At 44.5% G+C, this 17347-nt stretch overlaps 1 protein-coding gene across 1 annotated transcript in view; it reads left to right on the top strand.

Moving 5' to 3' along the window:
- Window positions 1-16313, top strand: part of TDP1 (tyrosyl-DNA phosphodiesterase 1) — an 89239-nt gene extending 72926 nt beyond the window's left edge. The window contains exons 15-16 of the mRNA XM_080808493.1: window positions 5547-5655; window positions 15047-16313. Coding sequence (XP_080664619.1) covers window positions 5547-5655; window positions 15047-15120 — 183 coding nt within the window. The 3' untranslated portion in view covers window positions 15121-16313. The remainder of the gene's footprint in view (window positions 1-5546; window positions 5656-15046) is intronic.
- Window positions 16314-17347: the final 1034 nt, after the last annotated feature.

Here is a 17347-nt window from a genome sequence, read left to right as displayed (position 1 = left end):
TCTTTTCTCTGTTCTGGTTAAACTCTTTTATTGTCTTTTGTTGCCAAAATTGATATATATATGCCACAAGTATTTGCTCACATCATGACTGGCTCTGGCTGGAAGAACTAATGAAGTTCATAGAAGCCACCACCTTGCTGCTCCCTCCCCTCCCCACACGGTGTCTGACCACTGGCCATCTCTTGAGGGTACTCAGTGTTTCCCATGGGACTACAGCTGGTCAGTAATGTTTCGTTTTCGTCTAAGTTTTCATGTTCTCCCACTCAGCTCCATTCTGGCATTCTGTTCCTTCCTCTTTCCTGTTCACATCCAGTTGCCACATCCTGTCCTCTGCCCTAGCAAGAGTTTTGCCACCTGCTGCTGTAGGTCATTGTCTTCTTCCCTGGACTGATTCCATCACTCCCCATCTTGGCTACTGCTACACTTCTGAAGCTCTTTTTGCCCATCTGCCAGGGTCTGCATTCCCCTTTGAACCTGCAGTGTCTCCACTTGGCCCATGAGACTCTGTGCAGAATCCTTTGTGGGACAGCAGGGCCCGCCCTGACCTGGGACAGCATGGCCCCCCAACCTTTGTTCCCACCCCTCCCCACCACATCCCCTACACAGCTAGGGCTCTAGTCACCTGGGAGTGCTTGTTAGCAGGTGGATGAGGTGGGCTGGGGCACCAGTGGCACAGCTACCACTTACTAGTTGCATGATCTTGTGCTACTACTGTTCCTCGCCTCCATTAGAAAGTGAAATCATGTGGAAAGAGAATGTAGAAGAACATGTTGGAGAAATACCAGGGACCAAGTAAAGGAACTCTGGGAGTACCCAGTGCTAGAGGAGCCAAAATGACAACAGAGTTGGGGTCCTGCTTATAAGCTGTTGGGTCCTGGACCTGTTACTTCCACAGGCTTCCTTTTTCTCAGTGTGAAGTGGGAATAGTGCAGTAACTACTAACTTTGTAGCACCGCTGGAGAATTGAGAGCTTGCTTACAAGTTGCTGGAACAGTGTCTAGCACTTGGCAGGTACGGAGCAGTTAGCAGCAGCGGCACCAGCTTGGAGACCCAGGAGTTCAACAGGAGATGGAAGGCAGAGGTCAAAATTTTGACCTCACACCCACAGTGATGGGATGCTGTTCCTTTTTCTCCTGAGTGTACTCCACCCCATCGACACAGCCCTTTGCTTATCAGAAACCCACCCTTCTTGGGCCTCTTGGGCTTACTCTCTCCTCCATGAAGCTTTTCAGCCCCCACCTGGAAACACAGTTGATCACACCTTACAGGCAGGACAAGACAGCCACCTCCCTGTACTTCACTTCCTTGTCAATTAGTCCTTTTTTGATTAAGTGTGCTCCTTCTAGAAGGCTCACTGTCATTACCGTTTTATCCCAGAAAACTTGATGCCTTGTATATAGGGTTTTACTGCTTGAGGGTGCTAATCGGATACAACTGAAAAATAAATGATATCTCTGAGATTTGAACATGTTTCTTGTTCTCTGTGTTGGAGCTAAGCCGTTAAACTTAATCCGTCATGGTGATAACAGCTCTTTTCCTCCCAGAGCTGATGAAGGGAAAAGCCAGTAATTTCTCAAGTGTGATAGATGTCCACCCTCTCACCTGGTGTTTTATAAATATATTGTCTTAACTGTCTTTTTAAGTATCTGTGCTTGGGAGGGTAGCTTCCTCTGTTTTATGAAATGCCAAGTGATACCACTGTGATATATAAATAATGATAATTAGACGACAGCTTCAAATTATTTGACATCCAGATTGAAGGGAAAAGTGGTACTTCTTTTTTTTTTTTTTTTTCCCCTATAATACCCTAGAATTTAGTTCAGAAATGGCATTCAGGAAAGCTTATTACTTCCTGTCAGACATGGATGGCTCAAAGCTTCTTATATGTGAAGTAAGACACCACAAAACAGGCACGTGCCAAAGCACATTGGGACATCAGATCTGGGCCAGGCCATAAGGACTCTCCATCCTTTGTGATGATTTGTTTGAAAATAACAGAAATAGACTAGGAACCAAAGAAGAGGGAAATTGTTTTTAATCTGAAAGTCCACATAAAGTATTTAATGTCATTAAATGACTTCACTTCCCAACCTCTGGCCTCTTTTCACAAATGTCAAGAACCATGGTTTCCAGAAGTTGGTTCCTCCTGATTTGGTCTGCTTTAATATCACCTCTTAAATTTTCAAGGAATTCTTCCTTTGTTGTGGCTCCTGGTGGGTGAATGTGAGACTGTTCACTTACTTGAAGGAACAGAAGATTAACAATCAGAAAGGCAGGATTTGTTTTCCAGCCGTACCGCTTAGTAGCTGTATGGCCTTGGGCAACTATCTAACCTTCATTTTATTTCCTCCTTTAAAAAATAGGAGTAATTTTATCACAACATCCTGGATGTACATACTATACTAATTTACATCCATGTGCAAGTCATCATTCTAAATAACTTACTGTCAGCATACCATTTAATAGATAAGGAAACCCGGGCCCAGAAAGGTTAAGTAATTCACCTCTAGTCACACAGCAAATAAGTGGTATGCACAAGGAACAGGGTAAGATTAGCCTCCAATCCAGAACTCGTTGAAGGTAAGCTGTGAGTAGGGGCACCAGTGTTGACTGTTTTGGAGATGACCCAGCAGCCCTCTCCAGGGTGGGAGGAAGTGAGGGCGAGGGGGCAGGCTGCAGTGTCCCCCTTCAAGTGCCCTTGGTCTCTCTGCCCCCTTCCTTCTCCGCCCTCACATATCCCTGATCTTTTATTTTCCTTCAGTCTCTTTCAAATCCATTTCCTTCCCTTTCTACTGACCCCACTCTCCTCCGAACTCACCCCGTTTGTATCTCCGCTTTTGTTATGACACTGGTATTTGTATCCCCATTACCATTCACTCATCCATCTCCCATTGGTGTGGCAATAGCTGTCAGTCTTTTGGCTCTAACAATTCCCTGTTGGATCTGTTCTCATCTGTGCCAGTCTGCCTTTGTAGTAGAACTTCTCGGTTCAGAAACCTGCACCTCCTCACTGTATGTCAAAGTAAGGGCCACACACTTTAATCACTGGGGTCTTGTGATGCTGTGGGTTGTGACAGATAACCAACTGAAACAATGTAAGAAAAAAGGCAAACACAGAGGGTGAGTTTCTTGCTTCAGGCAGAGCTGAATCCAGGGGTTTGGGCCATATTTTCAGAGTTCATTTTGAAGTATGTGAGAGCCCCCAGCAGCTCAGGGCTCCCATCTTACCGAGTGAACTCCTCAGCAGAAAGATGGTCTCTACCCTGATGCGTCTGACGTGGCCAGCCTGCCCATCAAGAGTCACTGTGGCCTCGGCTTGGGCCCAGTGAGATAGGTGTGAGCCACAGGCACCCGTACTGCTTCCTGTTCACACCCCCTCCATCTGGTTCTCTCAAGTGTTCTCAGCCCTCCTCCTGCACGTAGGTCATTCACTCCCCGTCTGCCGGATGTGCTTGCTCTATGCTTTACCAACTCTGCCTTGGCTTATGCTGGTTTCCCTTGATGTTCTTTCTTGCCATCTCTGTTTATCAAAATCATCCCAATTTCCCAAGGCCCAGCTGTAATGTTTTCTACAAAGCCTTTCCTTTTCCCAAAACTGGTGAAAGGCATTTCTTGCTTTTCTGTGTAGCATGCAGACGGTTATCACTTAACTGCCTTTTGCTGTTTCTCATCCCCATCTTCATCAGTGCTAGCACTTTCTTCATCACCCATACCTTTCTAAGGTCATCATGTGCACAGAGCATTTGGACATTGATTTGTCTAATGGAAAAGCCCGTGGAGGAAGCAGGCAAGATACCTTTACCCTCTTTTTGCAGCTCAGCATTGCTTGAACACCAGCTGTGCACCAAGGCTAGGTGTTGACGTGAAAGATATTTTAAGGTGGTGGCATCCAGATGCTTTATTCTGATTTTACAAATGAGGAAATTGAGGCCTAGTAAATTAGTGTCCCACTAACCATTGTTTTTAGCTTCCGGAACATGCAAGCTCTTTGCTACCTCTGCACCTTTTCAGATGTATTCCTTCTGCCTGGAATATTCTTTCCACTCTCACGTCTCCTAACCCTACTCCTCTTTCAGGGTTTAATTAAAATGTCATTTTTTTAGGGAAGCTTCTATTGACCATCCTCCACCCCCACCCCTTATCCTCCTTGTTTAAAACAGGTCTGCTGGGGCGCCTGGGTGGCTCAGTGAGTTAAAGCCTCTGCCTTCGGCTCAGGTCATGATCCCAGGGTTCTGGGATCGAGCCGGGTGTCGGGCTCTCTGCTCAGCAGGGAGCCTGCTTCCCTTCTCTCTCTGCCTGCCTCTTTGCCTACTTGTGATCTCTGTCTGTCAAATAAATAAATAAAATCTTCAAAAAAATAAAAATTAGAAAAATAAAACAGGTCTGCTATTCTGTCTTCTGGTACTTCTGTTTTTCTTCATAGTGGTAATCACAAGTATGTAATTATTTCACTTTTATAAATGCATTGTCTCTCCAAGAGACTGTGTACCCAGTGAGGACAGGGACAATGACATCTTTGTTACCTCTTAGGCAGCCAGTGTCTGACACCAGAGGCACTCAAGAAATAATGTGTTGAATGAACAAATGCAAATATCAGCCATTCTTGCAGCTCAGCAAATGCCAGAGCAGTGTTAGAACCAGACTGCCTGAAGCCCAGGTCAGCATAACCCCAACTCTTACCATGTCCTACACTGTGCCCACAAGCAACCTCCCCTACTCAGTTAGGGTAGTTTGAACTCTAGTTCTTTGTATGGGTTCCAAGGACATTAGCACTGTTTGATGTGTGGGCATTTAGGTTATGGAGGTTGGTTATGTGTTTGGATGGGTGGACAGAAGGGATGAGAGACAGAGTGACTTGCAAACAAGGTGCTGGGATGACCCGCTGAGGGAGATCAGAAGAGGGAGATCAGTGTGTGGAGGCCTGGGGAAAATGAGGCTCATGTAGTAAGCACCTGCGCTGCTGTAAAGGTCCTAGAAGGCAGTTAGTGGTTCTTTACTTGAGCTGAGATGCAGAACTTTAACTTGTACCCTGGTTAAGATCTAAAAATAATACCCTTTTCTGAGTTCTTGGAATAAACCTTCCATTTTGGTGAGTCTGGAAGAGTTTTTGTTTTTATATTCCTATCACATTATATTGGAACACTTTCATTATACATGAAGGCAACTTTTATTCTTACACCAGAGTGAGCAGCCTGTTACTATAGCAATATTGAAATTATTTATATACAGTGTCTTCTACACACTCCTTGCAAACTGTACATAGTGGTTAAGAGAAATGGGCTATGGTATCCAAAATTGTTTTCTCTCTTATTTCCTTTGTTAAACTTCTATAAACTTTGTTATAACTTGATTTTTTAAAATTTGAACCTCTTATTTTTAGGAAAGATTCATTTAGGGGAGTTACAAATATATCCCACCTATCAAACATTGAAAATAGCTCTGAAATAACTTCAGTTTTGCTGTGAGCACCATACAGATACAACTGCTTCTTGAGATCTTTTTCAGATAAAGGGGTGGAATCATAGATGCCTTCTGTGTGTTTGCAGGGCCTGGACAGCTTCAAAGTAAAAGAGAAATTCTTCTCAGGGAGCAAGGAGCCAGTGGCCGCCTTTCCTGTGCCATTTGACCTGCCTCCAGAATTGTATGGAAGTAAAGGTAGGACACACGTGAAGGGAGACCATGGGTGTTATGTATGGAACAGAAACAGTGCCCAGAAGAAGCCGTCAGTCTCTCAGTGGGAGGTTGGCTCACGGAATACTTTGGAAATGCAGGTTTGCAGAGGCCCCTTCGCTGCCCTGTCTCGGGCCACTAGAGCTCTCATTCTCAAACTGGTTGGTCCAGGAGCCCCTCTGAACTCTTACCATTATTAAGGACCACAAGGAGCTTTTACTCACATGGGTTTGTTTTTGTTTTTGTTTTTAGCCATTGAATATATTATTTATTTTTTTAAAATTTTTTATTTCTTTTCAGCGTTAACAGTATTCATTGTTTTTGCACCACACCCAGTGCTCCATGCAATCCGTGCCCTCCCTAATACCCACCACCTGGTTCCCCCAATCTCCCACCCCCCGCCCTTCACATGGGTTTTTGTATCTGTTGAGATTTACTATATTAGACCTCAAAACCGAGAATTTTTTATATTAGTTTTTAAAGTAATAAACCTATTTATATATATATATACACACACACATATACAAACACACACATACATATGTTATGTATGTATGTATATACATATGCGTGTGTGTGTGTGTACACATGTTTGGTGTTTTTTTAATTGTCAAAAAAAAGTGAGGAAGGTGGCATTATTTACAATTTTCGCAGGCAGACCTCTTTACTCTCTGGATTAATGAAAGACCACTGAATTCTCGAAGCTGCTCTGTTGCAGTATCGCGTCACAAAGCCTCTATACATTCACGAGAAGTGAAGATGACAAATAATGGCTTAATATTTTGATGAAAACAATTTGACTTCACAAACACCTCCTATCCTCTTAAAGGGGAGATACCTAGGCTGCCCTCAACTATGACTTTCTTAGAGGCAGTGAACAAGTATTTTTCATAATAGAAAGTCATTAGAACATTGGTTCAGGTTCATGGTGTTCTTGGAGGAAAGCTGGCTGGCATGAGTGGGACCAGCTCCATCTCAGGTCTGTCCCAGCCCCACAGCTGCACTTGTCTTAGCCCTAGAATGTCTGTCTTTAAAGCAAGTTCATACTTAACAGACTCACACAGCAGCAGTTGTAAAATCAAGACATGATTATTAATTTAAAATGGCGAAAGGTATATTATAGTCAGCATATTTACAGTGGAAGGCAGGTGCCTTCACAGATAGCTGGATTATAGTCAATGGTGTTTGAGTAAATTCTGAATTTGAACAGGGAAAATGTGGTTTTTGTTTGGAAAGTTTTAATGACATCATTGCATTGATATTCCCGAATCTCTGGTTCCCTAACAGAGCCAGCTGTGACACTGGGTCCCTTTCTTCCCTGGACGGTGCTAGATGGGCTCCAGCTACTCCCCCACCTTTACTTGCCCTTCCTGGTTTTGGTGGTAAACCGGACCTTCCCCTTCCAGTGGACCTGTTTCTTCGATGGTGTTGACTTTGTTGGATGTATCCATACAGTCTCATGCTGCCTGGTGTGCCACCGCCTATGGCAGGGGACTTTCTAGAGCTATAATCAGTTGTACTGATAACAAGTTTAAGAAGTGTTCTTTTTTCCTTCTTTCCAAGCTATGTATATTTGAGTCCTCTAAATTTGTTGTATATTTATGCATCTTCATTTTTCACTGGCAAGATTATATCATTTGTTTTTTTTTTTTTTAATTTTATTTATTTATTTGAGAGAGAGAGATGACAAGTAGGCAGAGAGGCAGGCAGAGAGAGAGGGGGAAGCAGGCTCCCCGCTGAGCAGAGAGCCCGATGCGGGGCTCGATCCCAGGACCCTGAGATCATGACCTGGGCCAAAGGCAGAGGCTTAACACACTGAGCCACCCAGGCGCCCCAAGATTATATCGGTTTTATCAGAATTTCAGAGAATCGGTGCCCCCAACAACCCTCCCTGCACATACAAATGAAAAAGAGGGCTTTAGAATTAGGCTGTTTTTGTGTGCCAACCTTGGAACTTATTAAGTGACCTTGGGCAGTTACTTTCTTTCTTTAGGCCTTAGTGTCTCTATTTGTAAAATGGGAAAATAAGAGTGCCCACTTTGTAGAGTTTGTTGAAAAGAGTATACCAGGATGCTATCTGTAAAGCACCTAACACAGTCTTCTAGTGCAGAATTAGCAGTCAATAAATGTTAGCTGTTGTTTCTGTTATTTAGAATATCCAGTTCAGTTCCTGGCATGTAATAACCGGTGTTCATTTCCCCCCCTTCCCCTTGCTGAGCTGATAATGAAAAGAGCCTAAGGCCCATGTAGGACAGTCCCTGAACCCACCTAGTGTCATAGGACCTCACGGCGAAAACCTCTCCTTCCTCCTTCTAGCTTTGTGCTGTAGTTTTGTTTTTTCTCCTTCTGTCTGTTCATGTTCTTTTTTTTCCCCCATCCTCAAACCTGAGTTCTGAGTAAGCTTAGTGGAGGTGGGGACAGATGCACCATGGACTGACTGAGTTTGACTTCCTGTGGTCTGGCCTTGGGCTATATACTTTCCACCCCCAGCCCAGAACCTTGGCTGGAATTCCACCTCCTCCACTTACCCATAATCTCCAAAGGACTTTGCAAGCAAGAATGAAAGGGACAGAGGAGCCTTAAAAATATCCTGAGGTTCCTTCAGTTCTGATAGAAAAAGCATTCCTGAGAATTTAAAAGTTTACAGCGGGATAGTATCTTAGACTGTGCAGTGATGAATCTTTTATTTGGCCAGCAAGCAGAATAGAATGTTTTCCATTGTTCAGCGGCGTTGTCTGGGTGTATACACTTCTTTGAAACAGACATACAAGGGAGACTGGAGCATTGTATTTTTTATTAGTACAGTTTTACCTTCCACACTGCTTCAGTAGCATGCAGAATGGTGCCAGTCACTCGGATATCACCAGTTCACATGTAGCCAGCATTCCAGGGACTCCTACGGACTAGAAGAAAGGTGTCTTACTAAGACTTGGGAAAGTGAGTAGTTAAGAACATTTCAAAAGCACTTTGTTTGAAAATGATTTTCAAACCACTGTAACATGTATAAGATCGTGCTCATTATTTTTTAAATCTAAGGAACTGTACAGAAAGCTTAGCAAAGAAATACACTGCTCTGAACCAATTATAGTTTATTACAAGACACCAGCAGACATCCTGAAACCAAGAAATTGATCAAATAATGAAGTAAAACACACACAGCTGCAGGTACACCTTGCTTTACGCAGGACTTGCTGCTCATCTGCTCTCTCCACAGGTGTATTTCTGCTGTGTGCAGACACTGTCTGGGTCCTGGGAATATGTCCTTGAACAAGACAGACACAAACCCCTGGCCTGAGGGAGTCTAAGTTAGTCTTCCCCTGAGAAGTTATACCTAACCAAACTCATGTGACTAATAGGAGTTGTAGTTTTAAAGGAAATCTTTCAGATCCTTTTGTAGTTCATAAGTGTGATGATTGGATGTTCACACCAATGTGTGACACGCGCCTCCTTCAAACCTTGTTATGACCTCAGCACATTACCCATCTGATGTGAGGGAAAAAAATCTTTTATAAAGCAGAATCACCACATTTTAAATCTTATTTCCATATGTCCCACTTGTTGTGTGACCCTGAGCCTAAAAAGAATGAAATAGACCAGTATGTGGTCTCTCCGGAGCTGTTACATGCCAGAGACATCTGCTTTGTACTCCCTTTTTGGCTTATATTCTTTGTATTCTCTGATACACTATAAAGCGGGTAAAAAAAGGTAAGGTTATGTAAAGCTTATCTTATTTGGACTTAAAGAGTAAGTTAGATATGTCAAATTTAAGAATAATTGAAGTATAAAGCTTCAGAGACCATAGTTATGTTAAGTGATCTGGGTTGTTCACATGGTATATGTGAACAGTTGGCCCTTGCACAATGCCGGGGCTCAGGACAGTGACCCCCAGTGCAACTGAAAATCTGCATATAACTTTTCACTCCCCAAAAACTTAACTACTAACAGCCTACTGTTGACCAGAATCCTTACTGATAATCTAAATAGTTAACACACATTTTGTATGTGGTATATATTATATACTTTATTCCTATAATAAATAAAGTAAGCTAGAGAAAAGAAAACATTATTAAGAAAGTTATAAGGCAGGGCGCCTGAGTGGCTCAGTGGGTTAAAGTCTCTGCCTTCAGCTCTGGTCATGATCCCAGGGCCCTGGGATTGAGCCCCACGTCGGGCTCTCTCCTCCGCAGGGAGCCTGCTTCCTCCTCTCTCTCTGCCTTCCTTTCTGCCTACTTGTGATCTCTGTCTGTCAAATAAGTGAATAAAATCTTTAAAAAAAAAAAAAGTTATAAGGCAGAGGAAATACACTTAAATATTGTACATATTTTATTGGGGAAAAAAACACCACATGTGAGTGGACCTTTGCAGTTAAACCCATGTTGTTCAGGTCAACTATAGTATTCTTTTCTTTGAATTTTTTGACATAATGTCAAATTTAGAAAAACGTTCTAGGAACAGTATAAAGAATTCACATATTCTCTTCACCCAGGTTCCCCTTCACTTACATAATCTTCCTTTCTTATGTTAACTTTTTTCTGATCCATTTGAAAGTTGTAAACAAGATCTGTGCAATCTCTAAATACTTCAAAATATATTTCTTGAAAACGTTCTCTTACATAGCCACAGTACAGTTACCAAAATCAGGAATTAACGTTGATTGAATACTGTCGTCTACAGAACTTACTTAGATTTCATCTGTTGCCCCAATAATGAACTTTACAACAAAAGGGAAGTTTCAGGTTACATGTCATATTTGTTTAGCAGTCTCTTTAGTCTCCATTAATTTGGAATAGTGCCACAAGAAATTTTGTGTGTTTTATGTTGCTGACACTTTGCTGAGCACAGGCCAGTTAGTTTAATAGACAGTGAGGGACATTGTGTATTTGGTTTTCCCACTGTTTTCTCATAAATAGATCCAGATGATGCACTTCTGCCAAGAACACCGCAGAAGAGATGTTGTTGTTAGTGCATCGTATGAGGAGTCACATGATAAAATCTGCCTGATCACTGATGAAATCAGTATTGAACAGTTGGATAAGGTGGTATCTGCCACATTGTGTGTATCTTTTGCAGATTTAGTATATTTTAGAATTTAAGTTTTAATGTCTAGAACTAAGCTAATTAGCTGTATATGTAATTTCTCAGTAGGCGAGGTCATTGAAACCTGGCTGGCACAAGAGATACACGTGATCTAGATTTAGCATATATGTAGTGTATATAATTCTTTAAAGTGCTTTAAACCATGGGCTCCCAGATAATTTAACCATTCCACCTGCTGCTTGATTCATTTGAAACAATTCCTTGAATTTAGATAATACCGGAATAAACTTCAGTCTAGACCTGTCAGAATTACTGCTAGATGGCAGAGACCAGATTCATAAAGTATTTTTGTAAGGACAATAGCTATTTCAACTTTCTAATCCAAAGAAAATGCAAAAGAAGTCAGTCACTTAAATCACTGTTGATATGCTTAATTTTCAAGGACCAGTTTTTGAACGATCTTTAGAAATCCGGATTTTTTTTTTTAAATGAGAACCAGAAGAGGTTTTTAGACATGATTTTGATCATCTCCTTTAATAAAATCTATTTTTGTTTCATAGTACAAACAGAAGGCTGACACCAAACTTCCAGCTTAGCTTTTAAAATTACTTTGTCAACAGAAACCTTAGGAAATCTAGAACTATCAAAGTAAAGTAATTTTATCAGATGATATTGAAATCAGTACTTGGTTTTTAGCAATTTGAATTATTTTTCCTCCCACTGGATAGATTGTTCTCTTGTGCTTTTTTTAGTCACAGATTAATATGGGAGATCTTCACAGAAGTGAGTATTAATGGGCTTCAGATAACACTGGTATCCCAGTTACCAAAGATTGCATCTCTGCTAGGTTGGTAACCCAGTGTAAAATATTTTGAAGCTTTCCTTTGTAGTGCAAGCTGGCAAGTCTTTTGTACATTTGTTGATTTCAGAGTAAGCTGAAGTAAAGTGGCATCAGATATCTTCTCCTTAGTTCATCTCTTTGGGATCACACACACATGCCATATACACACACTTTGTGCCTGATACAAGGAAAGAATTAAAGGTAATTGCTCAGGTGATAGGCAGCGGCTTCTATAGGTAGGTAGGATATCAAGTTCCCTTGAAGACGACAGTGGGAAATGTGGGTATGGGTCTTTGGACATGGGGTCCAAGTCGTAACTCTTTAACACAAGGGCCATTTATTAGAGAATTAGAGGCTAAGTAGAATGGGATATTGTACTTGTCTGGCTGCTAAAAAAAAAAAACCTGAGAGACCTACACAGCATATAGAGTAGTGACCGTATTCACCCACTGTGAGCTGAGGGTGTTGGTCATTATATTATAGCAGCTAGCACTCATTAAGTACTTATTACATGCTAGGAGCTGCTTTGAGCACTTGATTTGAATTTATGGGATCCTAACTGCCCCCATGACACCAGTACTAGTATAACCCCTACTTTATAGACAAGGAACCTAAGCACTCAGGTCAATTTGGTCAGATCCCCATGGGCAGCCTGTCCACCATGTCCATGCCCCCTTTACTGTCACACTGTGCCACCTCCCCACAGAGGACTGGGTTTAGAGTTAGAGATGTCAGATGCACGCAGTCCTCAACTGACCAACCATGAGGACAGATGGCATAGACACAGAGATAAAACCCCTCGGCTCTCCCCTCATCCCCAGCCTTCCTGCCATGGCCTTAATGTTGGCCTCACTGTGTCTTCCCTAGACGGCACTGCCTATCCTCTCCCCATTGTTGGTCCCCTCCCACTGGACATCCATCTCCCCTGCTGCCATGTGCCTCACGTCACATCCTGGTTTAAATCCTTCCATTGTATCACAGCAGAAAGCGGCTCATCCCATTTAGTTTCTGATCTCTGACTCTGACTGTGTTGAGATCGCCGTTAGAACTTGGCGAGAATGTGTAATGCCAGGCCCCAGCCCAGACCGACTGAAACAAGCTCCCTTAAGGTGAGCTCTGAGGAAACGCTCCGGCAATTCGCACGTCAGCCAAGTGCAGGAACCACCTCGCTGACGTGGTAAAGTTCAGAATTCCGCCCCCGTGACCTGCCTGCTCATCTGTCTACCCCCTTGGACCACAAACTGAGAGGACCTCAGCTTTGGCTAGCAGAGCACCTGGCATCTAACCAGCACCGACAGATATTTCAGATACATGCAGGACTTGATGAAGCAAGCTTTTCTTTCATGGGATAATTTAGGAGGATTGCTTAGAACAGGCTTTCATCTAAGCCAGAAAGTGTTAATGCTGACTTCCGGTAATGGTAGCAAGACAACAGAGTCACAGCCACCTCCTACCTTCCTGTTAGCCCTTCTGTGTCTCTGCCCCAGGGTAGCGGTGAGCCTTGCAGCCGGCATGGCACATGGTCAGCCCGTGGGTACAGGCATTTGCTCACTTAGCGAGCAGTGTGTCTAGGGACTCGCCAGTGCCGTTTGGTCATCACTGGCTGATTGTGAGGGAGAGGAAGAAATCGGTGGCGGTCTCTGAGTTGCTGGCTGACCGGCGGGTGTTTGCATCACGAACCCTGCCTCGGTGAAGAATCTAACAGCTCCTCACCTAGCAGGGATCGGATGTCCTTTACCTTGGAGATGAAGTGGAGCAGATGTTACCCAGTGGGGCAGTTTGCAGGAAAAGATGGGAGAAGTCCGGCCACAGAAGACCGTGTTCCCGGGGCAGGAGAGCCAGTGCTCGGTTCAGACCAGTGGGAGCTGTGGGGAGTCTCCAGTGCTACCGAACCTTCAGCCTTTTATGAAGCAAGAGTGTCGCACAGGCGCAGGATTATGGCTCTCTCACGGGCTTGTTTAACAAGCTAGCTTCAGGCTTTCACACCATCTCAAGGCCAAAGACAAGAAAACGGGCTTCTGCTAACTTGTGGCCATCTTTGGCCTTCTTTCCCTGTGTGTCCTGCTGGGTGCTGCTGTCCACATGCTTGCACGGCCATTATTCCACACCAGGGACGGTGAGGAGAGCCTCCTGTTATTTGCCAGGTCATCCTCTGAGCTGCCATCTGCCTCTGTTCGGGAGGAGGAGGAAGCTTCCCCGAGAGCGGCTTGGCAGTGCTGGGCAGCGGCTTCCGCCAATGGTACCTCTCACACCCCTGCTGCACGGCTGCCTCACTCTGCGCACTCACCCCTTCAGAGCTGTTGGAGCTCTCCTCCTTATCAGGACAGTAACGTGGAGCTCGATTCCTAACCCTGGGAGTGCCTTTACACCCTACCCATACTGTTGTTCTTTTGAATTGGTTTGATTCTAACAGTAGTGATGCATGGTAAAAAGTAATCAGAGTTTGTCAATTTCTGAACCCCAGTTGAAAGGGGATGGGGGGAAGTTCGTGTTTATTGAGCACCTACAATATGCCGGGAACTTTGACAGGTGTTCTTGTTTATGTTTCACAGCCCTCCTGAGAGGTTACTTATGTAGCTAATTCCCATTTCACAGCTGAGGAACCTGAGGCCAAGATCCCAGTGTTTTCCCGAGTTTGCAGAGAAAGACAAGGGCAGGACCTGAACCCCTAGGTCTTCAGTGTTCTCTCCGTGGTGTCTTACCAAGGCGTGTTGCTTGCTTCACCATCGGTCTACAGTCATTGTTCAGAGACCTTCATGCCTCATCAATCATTAGCCTTAAGGATCAGAACAAAACCATTTCATGGAGGTGAACCCGGGCCTCCTGATTATATGTGACCATGACCAGCTGAGAGCAGTATGCCATCTGTTACTGTTGGTTTCTCCAGAGTTGTAAAACATAATAGCTGCCTTTCTCTGCTGGATGCTCTCAGACACTACATGCGTTTATCTCACTTGCCGGTCCTGACAGCGCCGCAGTCAGGTACACAGAAGGAAACTGAGGCTGACAGGCAAAGTGACTGGTCAGTGTAAGTGGCAAGCCAGGATGTACACCCTGATTTCTGCTGGCCAGCTTCCACTGTTCACTTGCCTGTGTCTTAGCACAAACCTTTGCCAACAGCCACTGTCTGAAATGGGCTGTTGTCTGGGGCTGCTTCAGGGAAGGTTCTTAAGCGGGTACCTGGGTGGCACAGTTGGTTAAGTGTCCAAATCTTTGTTTTGGCTCAGGTTGTGATCTCGGGGTTGGGAGACTGAGCCCCACTTTGGGCTCTGGGATCAACACAGAGTCAGCTTGAGATTCATTCTGTCCCCTTCCCCACCCCCACATGTGCTCACACGCACTCACTCATAAATCTTTACAAAGAGGGGAAGGGTTTTTAACGACATGTAGACTCTGACACGTGGGTGGTTTTATCCTAGTGGGTTAAGTGAATTTTTTGTAATCCTGCCTGTTCAAATAAGTATTATACAACTATAATGTGTTTTGTTTTTTCCCCAGATCGGCCATGGATTTGGAACATTCCTTATACCAAAGCACCAGATACACATGGGAATATGTGGGTTCCCTCCTGAGAATCTTAAAGCACTATGAAATTTAGGTGCAAGACATCAAGCCCCAAATAATGAATATTTTTATTTGTGCTGGATGTTTACCCTTCGAGTTTTATCTACACCCTTTACAAAACTTTGCATAGCTCACTCTCGTGAGCATGGATGCTGGTTACACTTTTGATAGTCATTAACAGTGTCCCTTAATTCACTTTTTTAAGCTTCGGAATGAAAGCTATCAAACTCGACAATGTTGAATATAGACACAAAGTCATCCTCAAAGTGATGCATGGAATTTCATGATGGTGTTCGCTCTTCCGAAGTGAAAACTATGTGTGTTGTACTCCGTCCATCCTGCTCTTCAACCAAGCAGGGGAAGAATGTGACCGTTTGCTTATCACCTGGCCCTCCGCTTTCTGAGTGTTGTCTCGGGGCTGCTGGCCATGAGGCTGCCCATGTTCCTAGCCTGTCACTGAGGTCAGTGTGGCTACCCTTCTGACGCACCGAGTCCTACTCCCTCCCATCATCCTGCATCTTCACTAGGCATCGCATCCTGGCACTGTGCCAGCTGCCGCTCTGCTTACAGATGGGTCCTGCCATTTCCTCACCCGTCCCCGGAGCGGATGGGTGTCTCTTTCATCCCCGCAAGTTTCCAGAAGAGACAGCTCACAGAACCATATAAAAGCACAAATATGTTACTTGCAAGAAACCCCGAAAGGTGACCTAAATTGGCTTCAGTTCACAAGCAAGGAAACGGAAGCCCAGAAAGGCTCAGGATGTCCCCCACATCACAGCTGGTTTGGGTCCAAGCTGTGAATGTTTCCACATTAAGTACATCTGTCCTTTGTACTTAGGAATCGAGTTCTTCTAGGATGATGTAGACCTTCTTTTCCACATGAGGCTGATATCCAGTTTATCTCCAGCCTCTTTATCTTACAACTTTCAAGAGTTGTTGAATATTAATTTTGAAAGATTTCTGAAGATACCTTTTCAAACTGTTCCCCAGGCCTACGATTTTCACCTTAGGACCTGGCAGGGTGGAGCAGTGGTGCTGCCATAGAGAAGTCTGGGAAGCCAGCTGTGGACCCTCTACCCTGTTGTCACTTCGCTTTACCTATTTTATATTTTGGGATTCTGTAAAAGATATTATCTGGGATTATGTGTGTATGTGTGCTCATGCTGCTTTAAAAAACAAAAAAAAAGTTGAAAAGCCACCGAATTACTCCTCTTACCTGTGTAGTGAACTGGTTACACTAAGGCTTGAACCTTTCAGGGCCCTGCCTTTTACTTCCCAGAACATGCAGACCCTCATCACATGCGCCGGGAAGGCAGTGGGAGGGCACCCGGGTCTGGCCCAGAGCGGGTGCCCTGCAGTTTGTGTGTCCATAGGCCTTGCAGGGGCCCTGAGATTCTCACCACCATGGTGGTCCCATCCTGGGTGGGGGTAGGGCAGCACCACAGAGGCGTCTCGGTCAGCCGTGTCACCAGGACAGTGAGCGGGCCACCTGGGCTCTGTGGGATGGGTTCAGCTACTCGAGGACAGCAGCAGCTTGACAGCGGTCACTGGTTGAGTCAGTCACACAGGTCCATTGCTCATCTGATCCAGTCACTGCAGAGTGGGTTGGAGCTCAGAGCTGAAGTTAGACTGCCAAAGTTTGAATGCCTCCTCTGCCACTTAAGGCTGTGTGACCTAGACCAGGTTATTTAACTTCTCTGTGCCTTCGTGCCCTCAACTGTAAAATGGGAGTGGTGGTGGTAATACTCCTCACAGAGGATGATGGAGAGTGGTGAGTGAATGCGTGAAGATACTCTGAGCCCGCACAGCGTGAGAACCATCTGGTAATTGCTCCTGCTTCGGCCACAGGCGATCCATTAGGATTAGCCTCCTTTTCCTAATGAGACTGGGACTCAGAAAGGTGTAGCGCTTGTGCAGGGTCCTACTTCTAGAAAGTGCTCTACCAGTGTTTGAACTCAGGTCTGGCAGTGTTCAAGGCCTGTTTTCTGCCAGGTGGCCCAACTCCCAGGCAGCATGGTATGTGAGGAGAGGGATGGTTTTTACCCCCCCCCCCCCCCCCCCGTGTATTGTGGACAAACACTTGTACAGAATCAGGTGCTTGGATGTTACAGGACTGTCAGATTACAGTGGAAGTTTCTAAATGCTTATCTTCTGTACTCCTCACAGACCAGCCCTGGTCCATGGGCTGTATTTCAAGTAACGTTCCTCTACACTTGGTGGGGACCCAAAAGAGCC

The sequence above is a fragment of the Martes martes genome (assembly GCF_963455335.1).
Source record: "Martes martes genome assembly, chromosome: 7".
Classification (NCBI taxonomy): Eukaryota; Metazoa; Chordata; class Mammalia; order Carnivora; family Mustelidae; genus Martes; species Martes martes.
This window is presented reverse-complemented; position numbering and strand designations above follow the sequence as displayed.